The 18,148-nt window shown below is 42.3% G+C and overlaps 2 protein-coding genes across 6 annotated transcripts in view; one reads left to right on the top strand and one right to left on the bottom strand.

Moving 5' to 3' along the window:
- Positions 1 to 2,355, bottom strand: part of SLC4A1AP (solute carrier family 4 member 1 adaptor protein) — a 43,112-nt gene extending 40,757 nt beyond the window's left edge. For all 4 annotated transcript variants that reach the window (XR_006960262.1, XR_006960261.1, XR_006960260.1 and 1 more), the window contains exons 1-2: positions 1,515 to 2,355; positions 863 to 1,058 (exon numbers count right to left, since the gene is read on the bottom strand). Coding sequence is in view for 1 of the 4 variants with exons in the window: in XM_047068986.1 (XP_046924942.1) it covers positions 863 to 1,058; positions 1,515 to 2,177 (859 nt within the window). In the remaining 3 variants the exon portion in view is untranslated. The remainder of the gene's footprint in view (positions 1 to 862; positions 1,059 to 1,514) is intronic.
- A 157-nt stretch (positions 2,356 to 2,512) lies between these two features.
- SUPT7L (SPT7 like, STAGA complex subunit gamma) lies at positions 2,513 to 15,846 on the top strand. 2 transcript variants are annotated; one of them, XM_047069352.1, is made up of 6 exons: positions 2,513 to 2,767; positions 3,491 to 3,591; positions 4,219 to 4,825; positions 11,938 to 12,262; positions 13,284 to 13,521; positions 14,944 to 15,846. In XM_047069352.1, exons 3-6 carry the CDS (start codon positions 4,413 to 4,415, stop codon positions 15,204 to 15,206), a joined length of 1,239 nt encoding a protein of 412 aa, XP_046925308.1. In that variant the 5' UTR covers positions 2,513 to 2,767; positions 3,491 to 3,591; positions 4,219 to 4,412; the 3' UTR covers positions 15,207 to 15,846. The 2 variants fall into 2 exon arrangements, with proteins under 2 accessions (XP_046925308.1, XP_046925309.1); XM_047069353.1 differs by having other exon boundaries at positions 2,513 to 2,742.
- The last annotated feature ends 2,302 nt before the right edge of the window (positions 15,847 to 18,148 follow it).

Here is an 18,148-nt window from a genome sequence, read left to right on the forward strand (position 1 = left end):
TAGTGGCTACAATACTGGACAGTGTGGGTCTAAGTCCTTAGTGATCACTCCCTTCTCTGAACCCTTACTCTAGCATACTTATGGTTTCTATAGCTTTTGTTTGGCACTTACAAAAGTAATTTCATAATATTTATCCAGTCTTCCCAACAACATATTGAGGCATTCTTTTTTTTATATTCCTAGCCCCTGAATACCCATTGTCCAAAATGTCTGGTATTATGGAAAGTTCAATTTATTCCTCTGGCTAAAGGATGAGGTTTCTCTGATTAAGCTATTTCGCATTTCAGGGAATTTACACAAAGTACAAAAATTCGAAGGACTATCCTATATTGAACATTCCATGTTACTTGACTGAATATAGTTCTATCCTCTCCAATGATAATAGTCAAGGCCAGTACCATTTAAATGGTAAAAATAATAAATTGGTTGTATGCTGAGGAAGAGTTTACAACAAGGGAGTGGACTGTAAAATACATTAAAAGACTGGGCTCCTGGCTGGCTCAGTCCACAAAGCAGGCAACTCTTGATCTCTGGGTTGTAAGTTTGAGCCCTACTCTGAGTGTAGAGATTACTTAAAAGTAAAATCTTGAAAGACAGAAAGACAGAAAGACAGAAAGACAGAAAGACAGAAAGAAAGAAAGAAAGAAAGAAAGAAGAAAAGAAATCCATAGTGCCTGTAATTCACCTTTTTGACATCAGAAAAGTTAATGAATCTCTGTGGGTTTTGGTAGTCTCGTGTGCAAATTGTATTTGTCCCATCTATCTCAAAAAGTCATGAAAGGCATATGATAGAAAACAATTAAAGATACCACCAGTAATGAATTTAAAATATTAACCTCTGGCAGCAATTTTAATTTCTTACCCATTCCCCAGGTGCAGCCCATTTCATCATCTTGACTACTAGTATTTCTCTTCCTTTCATTGGTATCCATTTCTTCTTCCTCATCTGAATCTTCTCCTAGCATCTTCTTCTCCAACATCATTTGTTGCTGCTTGCGCAATTCTTTCAATTGCGTTACTGTCAACTCGGATTCTGCTTCTCGGTCTTCCTCTGGTCCCTGATGAACCAAGAGAAAGAATTCTTTCAGAGTTCAGGATCGCTGAATTCATATCTCACTTTCAGAAATATGGCAATGTGGGGGCGCCTGGGTGGCTCAGTCGACTAGGCGTCCGACTTCCTCTCAGGTCATAACCTCTCAGTTCGTGGCTTCGGGTCCCGCGTGGGGCTGTGCGCTGACAGCTCGGAGCCTGGAGCCTGCTTCGGAGTCGGTGTCTCCCTCTCTCTATGCTCCTCCCCTGCTCAAGCTCTCGCTCTCTCGCAAAAATAAATAAACATTAAAGTAAAAGAAAAGAAAAAAATACGGCAATGTGTACAGAGGCCTGGAAAGGGGCCAGATTCTCCCACTTTTGTAATCGCTTACTGGGAGAATCTCCTTCCTCCGCGAAAGCTTAAGGAGCTCTGGAACCCAGACCGGTGCGCTCCGGAGATTTCAGTCCTAGGTTTTTCTACTTACCTGAAGAAGAAACAGCCGGGTGCTGCCTCCAAAGCGAAGAACATGCCCGACGTGGACGCGACAATAGGTGCGGGGTGGGATGCGGGTTTTGTTAAGAAAAGTGCCATGGGTGCTTCCCAGATCGTAAAGGTAGAAGCCAGGCCCGTGGCCGTCGCATTCTCCTTCGAGGCCGGACACCCTGTGCTGCAGCACGGCGTGGTACCGAGACACCGAAGGGTGCTCCAGGCACACGTCGCAGCTAGACAGCCTCCCGAAAAGGCAGTAGCTTGTCCCTTTCAAGCTCCAGGTGCCAAGGATGGTGCCGCTCTTCAGTGTCTCTAGGCTGTAGGGGGCCGTGGCGGGGCCGCCCCACGGCGGCTCTCGGTATGGGGGAGCCCGGGCCGGACCACCAGGGGATGGAGCCGCTGTGGGCGGCCGCGGCTGCTCCTCCGGTGGACTCCTGTTGTCCCCGCTGTCCGGCCGCACTGGCGGGACGTCAGGCTCCACGGAATCGGGGTCTAGCAGTGCCGTGGGCCCTTCCTTCTTCACCTCCTCAGGGTCTGAAGGACTGGTGGCGGGAGCCCTGCCCCGCACAGCCGGGGGCACCGGCAGGGTTGGTTTCTTGAAATCGTCATTGAGCTCTTGCAAAGCCGGAGGCTCGGACTTAGAGGAGCTAACGGCCATCCTCAATCGGGTGCGGTCTCGGAATCTGTTCCTGGGAAACCTCCCCCTTCGGTCTCTAGGTTCCTCTCCACGCCTCGCTCTCCCAGCTCCCGGTGGCTTCTCTGAACCCCGATGGCGGATTTGTTCCTTCACCACCTGCCACGTTACGAAGAGATGAATATCAAGGGCAGGTCATAATAAGAAAAACAAAAACAAAAAACAAAACAGTAAAAGGCGGCCGAGGAGCTGTCAGCACGGGGACATCTTTAGAGGTTGCAACCGGATAGTAATGACTTCCTGTGGCACAGCCAGATTGAGCAGAAGCGCTTCCGGCAGCCTGGGACCTCTAATCCGAAAGCCAGTCTTCCGGGCCTGGCGCGACCCTCGCCTCGGGCCTTTCCGAGTCGTATAGTCGCGCAGCCCAGCTCCTGCGAAGCGGCAGTGAATAGTGCCTCCGTCCAGGTCCAGACCTCCTCGTCTCCCGGCTGCTCCGGGCATCAGGAGACCCCAGGATCCTGTGATTGGCGCCTGTGCCTGCTGACCGTGACCGAGGAGCCCCGAGGGACCTGGACGTTCCTTGAGCTTGGTGCCTGTTCTTCGTCCTCTTTTCGGTGAAATTAAGGAAGAGGGCGATTTTTTGTGTGTCCCCTCATTGATCCGTTTCTTTGTTCATTCTTTTGTTTGTTTTCCAAAACCAGTTATTGAGACTGTATAGTGTAGTGGTTAAGAGCCTATCTGGATTGTCTCCCTCGGTCATTTGTGATATTGGGAAAGACAGTGGGCCTTAGCTTCCACCCTTAAAAACTGAGGTAGTTGGGAAAACCGAATCAAACAATAAAGGCAAAGCCTGGCACATAGTAAGCGCTCACTAAATGCCGGGTATACTGTGTGCCAGACACGGTACAAAGATCATGGTTGTGGGAGATAGATGAAAGAATAAAATTGATTGAGATAAGTACTAGTTTAAACCCATGCCTAAATGCTGTGATGGAAACACCAGAAGTGCTGTGAGAATATAATAAAGGGAGATTTACTGGGGAGATGATGGGGAGTGGTAACTTAACCTATACTTAAGAATGAATAAAAGTCTGCCAAGAATGTAGTGGGTGGCAGGGCATTTCTGGCAGATCACAACTTAAAGAGTCAATTTGTGGAAATACATGGCATTCTCAAGAAACTGAGTAGAATGATGTATGTTAGAACTAGGGTAGTAATTTCCTCCAGGAAGCTCCCTCTTTGTTATTCCACTGCACCAGGTCTGTGTCTCTAGAGCAGCCCTTTCTGCACATTTTTATATCAAAATAGTCTGTTTATATTTCTCTCCTTCACCTCAGGTCGGGGATCTGGCAGTGGTCTTTGTCTTCTTCCATAATGCGTGGCATTTGGTAAACATGTGTTCAACTTAAAGAGACATATGGGCAATGAATCTGGAAAGGTGGGTTGAAGTCAGATTGCAAATTTTGATCAATGGTAGACCAAAGAATTCTGGCTGACTTTTTCCAATAGGCAATGAGAAGCCATTAGATCTGAGTTGTAATAAGAGTAAGTCTAGCAGCACTGGAGAATAGATTAGACACAAGGAGAGACTGGAGTAAGGGATGCCAATTAGGAGGCAGCAGAAATCACTCAGATTCTTCCCTATGTATGTCAGAAGTTCAATGCCTAAGACCATTTAGATTACTGGTCAATAAATTTTTCCACCAGGATCCATTGAAATGTTGCTCATGTTTTTGACATACACAGAATAAGAACCACCTCTTCCTATCTTTACTCCCTTTTCTCCTACTGATTCAGGACAGATGTGTCAAGATACTCTGAGAAATATTCCAGGTGTCATTTAAGTATCTTGCCTTGCAAATTGCTCAAGATTGGGCACGATAGTTCTAGTAATGAGTTAGTGGGGTGAGATGGAAAACACAGACACTAGAGCTCCCAATACTATTGCAGCTGTTAGTCTCCTAATGACCCAAATGCCACCTATGGCTCAGTCCAGTAGGAATTGTCATAGTGTGTGACTGTGGTGACTGGCATCTAACAGTTGTATCTCTCTTAATTTCTTCAGGGAGAACGTCTTTGGTCCTACAGCATTGCTGACACTGACATATTCTAAGTCGTGTTGAACAGCCTACTTTTTATGTCAATAACTGGCCAGACTTCATATTTTTCTACTTCAGAAGCCTATAAGAGATTTAAGATTTAAGAACACTGCTTTCAGTTATCACTACATTTAACGTGAAAGTTCTTTCTTATTCCAAAATGTTGAGATACTGGGGAGAGATACCAATCTCATCAAGCCAGACCAACAGGAGTTCCTTTGATTTGCTCCCACGGGAGTTCCGTCTTGTGGAAGTCCATGACCCACCCCTGCATCAACCCTCAGCCAATAAGCCCAAGCCCCCCACTATGCTGGACATCCCCTCAGAGCCATGCAGCCTCACCATCCATACCATTCAGCTGATCCAGCACAACCGACGTCTGCGCAACCTCATTGCCACAGCTCAGGCCCAGAGTCAGCAGCAGACAGAAGGTGTAAAGACTGAAGAGAATGAACCTCTTCCCTCTTGCCCTGGGTCACCTCCTCTTCCTGATGACCTCCTGCCTTTAGACTGTAAGAATCCCAATGCACCATTCCAGATTCGGCACAGTGATCCAGAGAGTGACTTTTATCGGTAAGACAAGGCTTTGCTCTATCTTACTTTTCTCAAAACATCTTCACAACACTGTTCAGCATGTAATAACATCCCTGTGAAGAAACTGAGGATAAGAGTAATTGACATGGCCAAAGTTGCTCAGGTAATTAGTAGGAAGTCTAAGACTTGAACTGATCTTCAAATCCAGAATCTGTATCTTTTATTTATTTTTTTTAAGTTTATTTATTTATTTATTTTGAGAAAGACGGAGCACATGCAGGGGAGGAGCAGAGAGAGAATCCCAGGTAGGCTTCATGCAGTCAGTGTACAGAGCCCGACAACGGGGCTCAAATTCAAGAATTTGAGTTTAACCAACTGAGCCACACAGCCTCCCCTGCATCTTTTATTTTTGAGGTAACAAATATTTATTGAGTGCTTATTCTATACCAGCCACTTTGCTAGGAGCAAGGAACTACCCCGGTATGTGAAAGAAGCCATGGCCTCACAATCCACAGAGTGTAGTCTTTCTATTTCATTTAAAATGTATATTATGGATTTAGCTCAGTGTCTTAAAATTTAGGTTCATGGACTTATTCTCATATTCTCAGAAATCCATTAAGTTTTATGTAAGATGTTTAAATTGTGTACAGTTGACCCTTGAACAACAGTTTGAACCGTGCAGGCCCACTTACATGCGGATATTTTTACAGAACAGTACTGTAGATGTATTTTCTCTTCCTTATGGTTTTCTTAGTAACATTTTCTTTTCTGTAGCTTACTTTATTGTAAGAACATAGTATATAATACATATACAAAATATGTGTTAATTGACTCTATGTTATCACTAAGGCTTCCAGTTAATAGCAGGCTATTTGTCATTGGGGTGCCTGGCTGGCCTAGTCAGAAGAGCATGTGACTCTTGATCTCAGGGTCGTGAGTTTGAACTCTGTGTTGGGTATAGAGATTACTAAAAAGACGTTAATAAATAAATATAAAAAAAAGTAAACCATTAATCATTAAGTTTTGGGGGAGTCAAAGCTATATGCAGATTCTCTACTTCATGGCGTGGGCGGGGGGCTGGCACCACTAACTCCCACATTGTTCATGGATCAACTGTATTTTCATTTTGATAACATCATTTAAGAAAGAATATAAAAATGTTCTTGATTCTTGTTACTCAAAACCTGGGCGGAGACTAACAGCATCAACATCACCTGGGAGCTTGTTAGAAGTTCAGAGTCTCAGGGCCTACATAGCCTGCTGAATCAGAATCTTCATTGTAACAAGATCTCCAGAAGATTCGTGTGTATATTTAAGTTTGAGAAGCCCTATTCCAAGTCCTCTGAATGACTGCCTTATAACCTAATGCTACTACTAGGTTTCAGTGTGTAAGTTTGCATTTGGCGCGAAATAATTACTTTTTGTTTTCATTTTGAAGTTTGTCAGACCAAAGAAAAGTTTAAATAATAGTACAGGAGGGGCGCCTGGGTAGGTCAGTTGGTTAAGCATCCGACTTCGGCTCAGGTCATGATCTCATTGTTTGTGGGTTTGAACCCCACAGCAGACTCTGTGCTGACAGCTCAGAGACTGGAGCCTGCTTCAGATTCTGTGTCTCCCTCTCCCTCTGCCCCTCCCCCACTCACACTCTGACTGTCTCCCTCTCTCAAATATAAACAAACATGAAAAAAATTTTAAATAGTACAAAAAATGCCCAAATACTCCTTACCAGGATTTACCAATTGTTAACATTTTGCTACATTTATTTTCTCTCACATATGTATAAGTGTGTATACACATATAAATATATATGTAACATATACACATACACACTTTTTTTGTCAAATATTTTAAAGCTGCACATATCCCAATATTTCACCCCTTAATTCTTTTTTTTTTTTTTAATTTTTTTTTTTTTCAACGTTTATTTATTTTTGGGACAGAGAGAGACAGAGCATGAACGGGGGAGGGGCAGAGAGAGAGGGAGACACAGAATCGGAAACAGGCTCCAGGCTCTGAGCCATCAGCCCAGAGCCCGACGCGGGGCTCGAACTCACGGACCGTGAGATCGTGACCTGGCTGAAGTCGGACGCTTAACCGACTGCGCCACCCAGGCGCCCCTCACCCCTTAATTCCTAAGCATTCTTTCACCTCTAAATTCTTCACCTTATCCTAAGAATAAGGAAAATTTCCTATGTGATTTCAATACTATTATCACACCAAAGCAAATGAACACTAAGTAAATAATATAAGCCCAGTTTAGATTACTCCAGTTCTCCAAAATACCTTTTGTAGATATATTTTTCCCTAATCCAGAACCTAACAAAGATTCATGCATTGCCTTTGGTTGTTTTTTGTTTGTTTGTTTGTTTGTTTGTTTTAATTTTTTTCAACGTTTATTTATTTTTGAGACAGAGAGAGACAGAGCATGAACAGGGGAGGGGCAGAGACAGAGGGAGACACAGAATCTGAAACAGGCTGCAGGCTCTGAGCGGTCAGCACAGAGCCCAACGCGGGGCTCGAACTCACGGGCCGTGAGATCATGACCTGAGCCGAAGTCGGACGCTTAACCGACCAAGCCACCCAGGCGCCCCTGCCTTTGGTTGTTTAGTGTCTTTTAAACCAGAATAGCTTCCTCTTTAAAAAAAAAAAAAAAAAACAATATAAATCTTTTTTAAGAGTTCAGGTCATTTAGAATATAGAATGTCCCACTCACTGGATTTGCTGATTATTACCTCGAGATTAGATTCAGGTTAAATATGTGTTTAGCCAAAAAAAAAAAAAACCAACCCCATAAATAATACTGCATATTACTCATTGCATGTGCTTATTGATGATAATAGTTACTACTATTTTAATTGTCCCAAATTAATGAGAAAAGAACAGAAATAGGCTTAATAAGTAAGGGTTGCAGTTGGGCCAGATGGAGACCAGATGATGTCCTGGGGCACTGTATAATCGAAGGTTCTAAAGTCCTAGGAATAGTGAAAACTGTGTCATTACATGCATGGCACAAGAAAACTTGCTCTGTGGTGATCAGTACCCTATTGACATTTTGAAGGCAGTTTAGCTTTAACAAAATTATGTTGTTCATCCTATTAAATTGATGCTGTTACTTATTTTTAACTTAAAAATTTTTTTTTTAATTTAGAGAGTGAGAGAGAGAGAGAGAGTAGGGGGGTGGGGCAAAGGGAGAGAGAAAGAGATAGAGAATCTCACACAGGCTCCACACTCAGCACAGAGCCTGATGCAGGACTCAATCCCCTGAGACCATGACCTGACCTGAAATCAAGACTCGGATGTTCAACTGACTGAACCACTCAGGTGCCCAATGCTATTATTTAGAATTCTGTAGTTGTGTGTAAAACTTCTAATTTTTTTTTCTTTTTCAAGTTTTTTTTTTTTAATTTTTAAATATTTATTTAGTTTTGAGAGAGAGACAGAGTATGAGCAGAGAGAGGCAGAGAGAGAGGGACACACAAAATCCGAAGTAGGATCAGGCTCCCAGCTGTTAGCCCAGAGCCCAATGTGGGTCTTGAACTCACGAACTGTGAGATCATGACCTGAGCCAAAGTCAGACGCCTAACCGACTAGCCACCCAGGTATCCCTCAAGTTTTTATTTAAATTCCAGTTAGTTAACATACAGGGTAATATTAGTTTCAGGTGTAGGATTTAGTGATTCATCACTTACATACAACACCCCGTGCTCATCACAAGTGCCCTCCTTAATACCCATCACCCATTTAACCCATCCCCCTGCCCACCTCTACTCCAGCAACCCTCAGTTTGAGCCCTCCATAGTTAAGAGTCTGTTTTCTGGTTTGCCTCTCTTTTTTTCCCCTATATTCATCTATATGTTTCGTAAATTCCACATATGAGTGAAATCATACGGTATTTGTGACCTCTTTCACTCAGCATAATACTCTCTAGTACTATTCATGTCATTGCAAACGGCAAGATTTCATTTTTTATGGCTGAGAAATAGTCCACTATAGGTATGTAATATATATATATTATGTATGTATATAATACATATATATTATGTGTATATATTATAATATATATATATATATATATATATATATAAAATATATATGTCTTCCTTATCCATTCCTCAGTCGATGGACATTTGGGCTCTTTCCATAATTTGGCTATTGTTGATAATTCTGCTATAAACATCAGGGTGCATGTATCCTTTTAACTCTTCAAATCAGTTTTTTGTATCCTTTGGGTAAATACCTAGTAGTGCAATTGCTAGGTCGTAGGGTAATTCTATTTTTAACTTACTGAGGAACCTCTATACTATCTTCCAAAGCGGGCTGCACCAGTTTGCGTTCCCATCAACAGTGTTAAGAGTGTTCCCTTTTCTCTGTATCCTCGCCAACATCTCTTGTTTTCTGTGTTGTTAATTTTAGCCGTTCTGACAGGTGTGAGGTGATATCTCATTGTACTTTTGATTTGTATTTCCCTGATGATGACTGACGTTGAGCATTTTTCATGTGTCTGTTAGCCGTCTGTATGTCTTCTTGGGAAAAATGTCTATTCATGTCCTCTGCCGATTTTTAACTGGGTTGTTTGGTTTTTGGGTGTTGAGTTTTATAAGTTCTTTATATAGATTTTGGATGGATACTAACCCTTTATCATGTCATTTGCAAATATGCAATATTCTGAAATATTCTCCCATTCTGAAGGTTGCCTTTTAGTTTTGTTGTTTCTTGTTGTTGTACAGCAGCTTTTTATCTTGATGATGTCCCAATAGTTTATTTTTGCTTTTGTTTCTTTGCCTCAGGAGACGTATCTATTAAGAAGTTGCTACGGCCAATGTCAAAGATGTTATACTGCCTGTGTTCTCCTCTAGGATTTTGATGGTTTCCTGTCTCACAGTTAGGTCTTTTCATCCATTTTGAATTTATTTTTGTATATGGTGTAAGAAAGTGGTCCAGTTTTCCCAACACCATTTGTTGAAGACACTGTCTTTTTTTTCCATTGGATATTCTTTCATGTTTTGTCAAAGATTCATTGACCATCTAGTTGTGGATCCATTTCTGGGTTTTCTGTTCAGTTCCATTGATCTCTGTTTCCATTTTTGTGCCAGTACCATACTGTCTTCATCACTACATCTTTGTAATATAACTTGAAGTCTGGAATTGTGATCCTCTGGCTTGGCTTTTCTTTTTGAAGATTGCTTTGGCTATTGAGGGTCTTTTTTAGGATTTTAGAATTATTTTGTTCTAGCTCTGTGAAAAATGCTGGTGGTGTTTTGATAGGGATTGCATTAAATGTGTAGTTTGCTTAGTGTAGTATAGGCATTTTAATAATATTTGTTCTTCCAATCTCAAACTTCTGATTTTAATTGTTAGGAAGAGCTGTAACCATCAGAAGCTTATAACTAGTTTGTTTTATACATACTTAAGAAACTGTTTAACAGAAATAATTTGCATCAGCTATGGGGGTGCTAAAAAAATTATTGTCCTTTGAAATAAGTCCATGCGGGGGCGCCTGGGTGGCGCAGTCGGTTAAGCGTCCGACTTCAGCCAGGTCACGATCTCGCGGTCCGTGAGTTCGAGCCCCGCGTCAGGCTCTGTGCTGACTGCTTGGAGCCTGGAGCCTGTTTCGGATTCTGTGTCTCCCTCTCTCTCTGCCCCTCCCCCGTTCATGCTCTGTCTCTCTCTGTCCCAAAAATAAATAAACGTTGAAAAAAAAAAAAATTAAAAAAAAAAAAAATGAAATAAGTCCATGCATTACTCAAATAAAGCAATACTGGTTTAGCTATTTATTAGGTACTTCTGAGCCTTTAGCTTTTGGCCTAGGGAGCCTGGCCATGGGAAATGATGGTGGAAATAGTAAATGAAAAGTTATTTCGCAGTTGGTTTCATTTTCCAGCTATTATGTGGATTGCAGTAGTTGCTTCTGAGCAGATGATAGTAAAGTGGGTGGATAGCTCCTCAAGCCCCCTTGTACAGCACATGGGGACACATGCCAAGTATGTACCTTATTTTATCCATTTGCTTCCTTTGTCAGAGGGAGACAGAAGACAGGAATTTTATATTTTTCTAAGTAATTAGAAGTTTGCTAGAAGTTATTTTTAGGAGACCAGGCAGCTTTTTTAAGTTGGTTGTTTTTTTTTTTTTTTTTTCTTTTTTTCAGATTAAGATCTCTACAGGGGTGCCTGGGTGGCTCAGTGGGTGAAGCATCCGACCCTGGATTTTGACTCAGGTCATGATCCTAGAGTCGTGGGATCGAGCCCCGCATTGGGCTCCATGCTAAGTGTGTAGGCTGCTTGGTATTCTCTCTTTCTCCCCCTGCCCTTCTCCCTCACTCGTGCTCTCGCTCTCGCTCTCTCTCTCGCTCTCTCTCTCAGACAATTACTTAATTTAATTTAATTTAAAAAAAGATTTCTACAGCAGTGATTAGGACAAAATGGTGTATCATGAAGAACATATTCTATATGCTGCCAAAGCAAGCACAGTATTATGAAGAACATAGGATCTGAAGTTAGAAGCTCAACCTCTTGATAATACCTGTACAACTTCTGGCAGGCCAGCCCCTCTGAACCTCAATTTCCTCACCTGCCAAATGGGAATAATAGGGACCCTACCCATTTCTTTACACAGGGTAGGATAAAAATGCTTTGGAGACTGTATGTATTTTAAATTGTTTTTATAAAATTGAGTTGCTTTCCCAGTTTCACAAATGGTCTATTTTAGTTGTAGAAGAATCTCCTAATTGGGACTGTGAATTTCTGAAAGTCCATTTATCACCCAGCATATGAGGAAACTATGTTGTGGGGAAATAACTAGAGCACCACTGAGCAGTATTTCAGCTCTAGTGTTAAATTTTATTATCTCCTACAAATGATCAATATCAAGATGGTAAAAGGAAGCTTCCTATTTACCTGACACTCTTTTATATTGTTTGTTATAGACATGTATTGCCTATTAAAGCTTTGTGTACTTGGAGGAGCTCAGAGATGACTGTGAGTTGTTGAGACCTGCGCTGGCCGCAGCAAGATGAAACTGGGCTCTGTAATCTGCATAGAATCCCCTAGAAAGCTGGGCCAGCGGCTTGACCGAAATTATAAAACTCCTAGGGAAACAGGACAGGTGACCCCTGTGCGAGAGCACTGATAACATTGCCATGTGTCCCCTTTCAGTGGGAAGGGGGAACCTGTGACGGAACTCAGCTGGCACTCCTGTCGGCAGCTCCTTTACCAGGCAGTGGCCACAATCCTGGCCCACGCAGGCTTTGAGTGTGCTAATGAAAGTGTCCTGGAGACCCTCACTGATGTGGCACACGAGTACTGCCTTAAATTCACCAAGTTGCTGCGCTTCGCTGTGGATCGGGAGGCCCGGCTGGGGCAGACTCCTTTCCCTGACGTTATGGAGCAAGTATTCCATGAAGTGGGCATTGGCAGTGTGCTCTCCCTCCAGAAGTTCTGGCAGCACCGCATCAAGGACTATCACAGTTACATGCTACAGGTGAGGTGACCCCATGAGAAGTGGGTAAAAGTGTGTAATGTAGGGGTGTTAGCAGGATCCCACAACACTTACCCTAGAGAGCAGGGTACAGGGTCTTGGAACAGAGTGGACTTGACATGCTCTCCTCCTGGCCCTGGCTGTGTTCCATCGGCCTCATCACTGACCTGGCCAGAGCCAGGGGCCTTCTTTAGCCAATGAGTGGCTCCATTTATTGATCACACTTCCTCTGGAAGAAATTATACACGGGTATGTAGAGTCTGAGAGAATGTGGTTAGCATGCTTTATTCAACAGATATTTATTGAGTCCTATTTTGAGTCAGGCACTGTGGGATACAACAGTGAACAAGTTCTTTCAGCTTGTATTCTTGAGAGGGAAACAAGAACAAGTAAATAAATAATGATCAAAACAGTTTCAGCTGGCATTAAGTGCTGTGAAAAACAGAACCAAACAGAATGAGATGATACTGCCCAAGGGTGGAAGAGGGGGCAGAGATACCATTTTGGGTTAGAACCAGAAATACCTAATCTCTTTAACCTATGTGGCCTTAAGTCATTTGTTCACTGTTTTGTTTTTCCCAAATCTAAAATATGATAAGGACTTTTTAACACCCAACAAAAAAGTCTTTGCTAAGCGATTCAGATTTCCTGCACCATTCATTATCCACCTACGGTGCATATGTCAACAGTTTTTACAGACAAAAATATAATCTTTTGTCCCCATTCTGATTTATCTCTAACAAAGCCTCTTTTGCCTTTGTGTAGCTTAATGAATGACACACAAAGTCTCTGCAAACAACTTTTCTTTACATGTCTCTGTCATTTACAAATGCAAACTCAACACCCTACACAAATTCCTTCCATGTGTCAACTATGCTCAAAAAAAAAAAAAAATTTCCTTCCATTGGCAGTGGTTGCTTTATTCATATTCACATGATGTTGTTTTTTCCATGGGATGCCACAAGCTGACTATCCACCTTGCTTTTAACATTCCTTTGGAAAAATGACTCTTGCTTGCCAACAGATTAGTAAGCAACTATCTGAGGAGTATGAAAGGATTGTCAATCCTGAGAAGGCCACAGAGGACACTAAACCTGTAAAGATCAAGGAAGAACCTGTAAGTGACATCACCTTCCCCGTCAGTGAGGAGCTGGAGGCTGACCTTACTTCTGGAGACCAGTCACTGCCCATGGGAGTCCTCGGGGCTCAGAGTGAGCGCTTCCCATCTAACCTGGAGGTCGAGGCTTCGCCACAGGCTTCAAGTAAGAGAAATCAACCGACTCTGATTCTGGGAGATCTGCCAATCTCAGCACTCTGCATTTTGGAATCAAACTCTGGAGATGAGAGGAAAAAAAAGTGTGGGTGGCAGGAGATTGGAAAGTCTAAAAACAAATACAGCCTCATTGATCTAGTGATACCAACATTCTTTTCTTTGTAATCAGTGAAGGGAGGACTAACGCAACTGTACAGGCATTATTTAAAATCATTCCAAGTTAGGATATAGATTCAGTATGTGTTATCCTATTGATTGCCAGAGTTAATTTAGCTGACCCATATGGGTGGGCAGATGCCCCCTTTATCACTTAGTATGCTGTACTGTTTTTTCCTGATGCTTCTACTCATTAGACAACGTCCAGATTAAATAGAGGAATGTTAATTGCTCAAGGCTGTTTGAATAGTTGGGCTTCCTTGCTAGAGTGCTCCCAATAAATTGTAGCTGAAAGGGATTGAAATAGGGCTATCCAGTTAGAGGTGCCTGCTTCTTCTTCCAGACTCTGTGATCACCTTAGGAACCAGGATGAGCAATTCTTAAGTTAGGTAGATTGCAAATTAGTCGAGATACTCAGTGTTGTCTTTTTTTTTTTACAAATATAAATGGCCATTTCATCAATGCACAAATCCTAAACAGAATTAGGCCACATCGTTTTAAGTGTTGAGCAGAGAACCTTTCACCATGGAAGAAGTAATAACCACAAACAGTGTTGCTAGAACACAGACAGGAGGGCCGAGGAGAAATTGTTGCAGACTTGGGAACCATGTCTCTTTTCAGCATTCTGGGAACTGCTGCCAGCATTTTGTAGTGATCATTAAGTTCATAATATGAGAGAGGACCAGGGACTCAAAAGGCAGGAAAATACGACAGCTTTATAGAAGGAAGAAAAGAAGAAACAATACCTGAACAAGAAACCATGGTTGTGCCTGCCTTTGGGCCATGAGACAGGGAATCTTTGTACCTGTGTAGTTTTACTTCCCTGGTTTAGGGAAAATGGGAGGGTGGGTGAGGTGGGGTAAAGGAGAGTAGAGGAAGTGGAAAGGAAAATATTCAGAATTGGTAGTTTGTTTTTTAATTTTTATTTTTGAGAGAGAGAGAGAGCTAGAAGGTGATTGGGGAGGGATAGAGAGAGGGAGAGAGAGAATCCTAAGCAGGCTCAATGTGGGGCTCGAACCCACAAATCATGAGATCATGACCTGAGCCGAAATTAAGAGTCAGCCACTTAACTGACTAAGCCACCACCCAGGCACCCCTGGAGCTGGTAGCTTTTTGAACAGAAGATAACAACCATATTCTCCAGCCAGGCAGAATCAGAGTAAAAACTGAGCTTAAAGGCTGCCCTGGGTAAAATACTTGTTTTGCTGTGTTCCAACCTTGGCTTTCTACTAGTTGTGTGTTCTTCCATTGCTAGGCACGGAGGTAAATGCTTCCCCTCTTTGGAATCTGGCCCATGTGAAAATGGAGCCTCAAGAGAGTGAAGAAGGCAACGTCTCTGGGCATGGTGTGCTGGGCAGTGATGTCTTCGAGGAGCCCATGTCCGGGATGAGTGAAGCTGGAATCCCCCAGAGCCCCGATGACTCAGACAGCAGCTATGGTTCCCACTCCACTGATAGCCTCATGGGGTCCTCCCCTGTTTTCAACCAGCGTTGCAAGAAGAGGATGAGGAAAATATAAAAGGAAAAGGGGAGATGTTCTGTCCAGATCCATAAGACCCAACAGAAAACCTTGATGTATTCAAATATTTCCATAAAAGGTGATTTGACTTTTACCCTCAACCACAGAGCAATTTCTGGATTTCAATGGAGATGGATTTAGCGAAACAAGTTTGCATTTTACTTTTACATCCAGTTTTGTAGTTTTCCACAACGAAGCCATCTTTTACAGACCGTTCATGACACTGGGATGATAATCAGGAGACAGAGCACTGTCCCTGTCATCCTTACCATTGCACAGCTAAGAAGTACATACTGGTTGGCCCTGTACTGCACGGATATTGTACAGATTGAGATTGTTATCAGACGTCCAAGCTGTGCTTGCAAAGACTCACAAGTAAATATATGCTGATATATCAGTTTTTTCACTGAACTTGCTTCACTTTGGGGTCGAATCAGTGGGAACCCGGTACTAAAACCTAACAAAAAATAGCTAATCCCCTTTTTAGTGGTCTTTTTTGAACAGTTTTTGCTGCCCATGAGGTCTCCTGAACCCAGGGGTGTGTGATGCTTCTTTGGCAGCCGTGTTTCATCCACATTGCTTTTTTTTTTTTCCTTTAGGGAAAAAAAAATTTTTTTTAACATTTATTTATTATTGAGAGACAGAGAAAGATAGAGCATGAGTATGGAAGGGGCAGAGAGAGGGAGAGACACAGAATCCGAAGCAGGCTCCAGGCTCCAAGCTGTCAGCACAGAGCCCAACACAGGGCTCGAACTCACAAACCACAAGATCATGACCCAACCCAAAGCCAGATGCTCAACCGACTGAGCCACCCAGGTACCCCTCCTTTTTCCTTTTAATCTCTGCCCCCAAAATGGGGCTCGAACTCACGACCCCAAGATCACGGGTCGCATGCTCTACCAAAAGCAGGCACCCTTCTCCTTCTTTAGACTTACTCCATCTACCTCATCCTTTGTCATTTTCTCATTTCCATGCAGCTTTTAAAAATATTTCACTATGTACTTTTCAGTTGTTTTCTTATCTTTATTGGGAATGAAGTAAACATGACCTGTCCAAGGACAGACTTGCACGGATTCCATTTGTTGCATCTACTTGGCCATCAGAGGACAGCAGTCCTTCCTTTGCCAGAATTCCACATCTGCATCGTGTTGCTACAGGACACGATTGTTGCTACAGGTTGTTATTTTGGGTACAGTCTTTTGAAATTTACCACATTCTTTTAATAGGGACCAAAATCAAGGCATGGCTTTAATTAGTACATTATTGAATGCCTTAAGTGTCCCAGGTGCTGAGAATAAAAATGAATGCAACAGCAGTAAAATGAGGTTACAAACTATCAGGTAACTTACAAATTTGCTAACTGTACAACGTTTAGCATGCTTATCTAAACTCCTATTCCAGACTCAGTTACCTTCACTTTCCCCTATTTATGAAAGTAGACATCAAGCAGTTTCCATAAAGTAGCCATCTAGTATTTAATCCATTCAATTAGCAGGCATTTATTGAGCAACTGTTATGTACTGGTTCCTGTGCAAGAGATACAGAGATGAGTAAGACTGTGTCCCTGTCCTTATGGAGCTTTCAGACAAGTTATTTTTTAAAGAAGTATTCAAAGGCACTAAGCAGAAAAACCAAATATATTCAGTTTGCTTTGTAAATGTTTTCCTCTTGAACAGGTTCAAAAAATTTTTTTAACGTTTTATTTTTTACATTTATCATGCCACGAATTCATAGGGAATGGGCTCCAGCAGCTCATGCTTCTTTCCATTGGTTCAAAGTGTACTTCTCTGGGTGGGGCAGGCTGGCACTTCAGCCGAATCCAAGTACCTTTTTCTTTGGCTTCCTTCTTTTCCTGATCATTTTCCTTCGCACGTTTCAGGAAGCTCTCTGAAGAATTAATATGTACAATCCCCTTTCGCAAGAACCTTGCCCTGTTTACAACAATGGCAGCAGCATACTGGACAACACTGTAGACTTTTCCAGTTTTGCCATGCTAAAATTTGTGGGGCGTTCCTTTTTGAATACTGCCTATTCCCTTGAGGTCCACAATATCACCTTTCTTATAGATTTGCATGTTATGTGGCCAAAGAACAACTCCATGCTTTCTAAAAGGCCTAGAGAACACATGGCAGGTACCACTCCTCTTTCCGTTTGTGTTGGTCATTTTGAAAATTACTGGAAGATGGCAGTTCTGCTATGTTCAAATTATAGACCTATATAGGTCTATAACCTATAGGTATAGAATACTGAAATTGATACTTAATGGCAAAATAAAATATTTTTACTTTTAGAACGTTTAAATTGGAGAATAAGCACCAGATGGTCAAGGTTAGGGTACTCTTAATAAAGCAGGTCATTTTGTGGATACCTGAGATTTTCCTGGCCTAGAACTGTCACAGGCTATTTGAGTTAGAGCAGTGGTTCTCCAACTTAAATGCATGGGAATCCCCTGGAGGACTTATTAAAACAGATTTCTGGGTCCCACCCCCACAGTTTCTGATTGAGGTCTTGAGTGTTGTATTTCTAACAATTTCCCAGGTAATGCTGATGCTTCTGGTCCACTGGCCACACTTGAGAACCACTGAATCAGAATGCAGATTAGGCAGGGATAAAATTCCTTAAAGGAAATGCACTATGTTTTATATTAATAGGAAGAATGTGCAAGCAAGGCAAACCTTACCATGTCTACTATGTATGGAATGTGCACCTGACCCAAATCCATGGCCTTTGATGAAATCACCAAGGATACTTTAAGTTTAAAGTACAATACAGGGGCACCTGGGTGGCTCAGCTGGTTAAGAGTCCTACTCTTGATCTCAGTTCAGGTCTTAATCTCTGGGTTGGGAGTTCAAGCCTCGCACTGGGCTCCGTGCTGCGCACGAAACCTACTTTAAAAAATATATAAATTTTAAAAATAAAGTACAATACAAACAGCCTGGCTC

Source organism: Lynx rufus, unplaced genomic scaffold (genome assembly GCF_022079265.1).
Source record: "Lynx rufus isolate CCGP_SWC_20201006 ecotype Redwood Valley unplaced genomic scaffold, mLynRuf1.p SCAF_8, whole genome shotgun sequence".
NCBI classification, from domain to species: domain Eukaryota; kingdom Metazoa; phylum Chordata; class Mammalia; order Carnivora; family Felidae; genus Lynx; species Lynx rufus.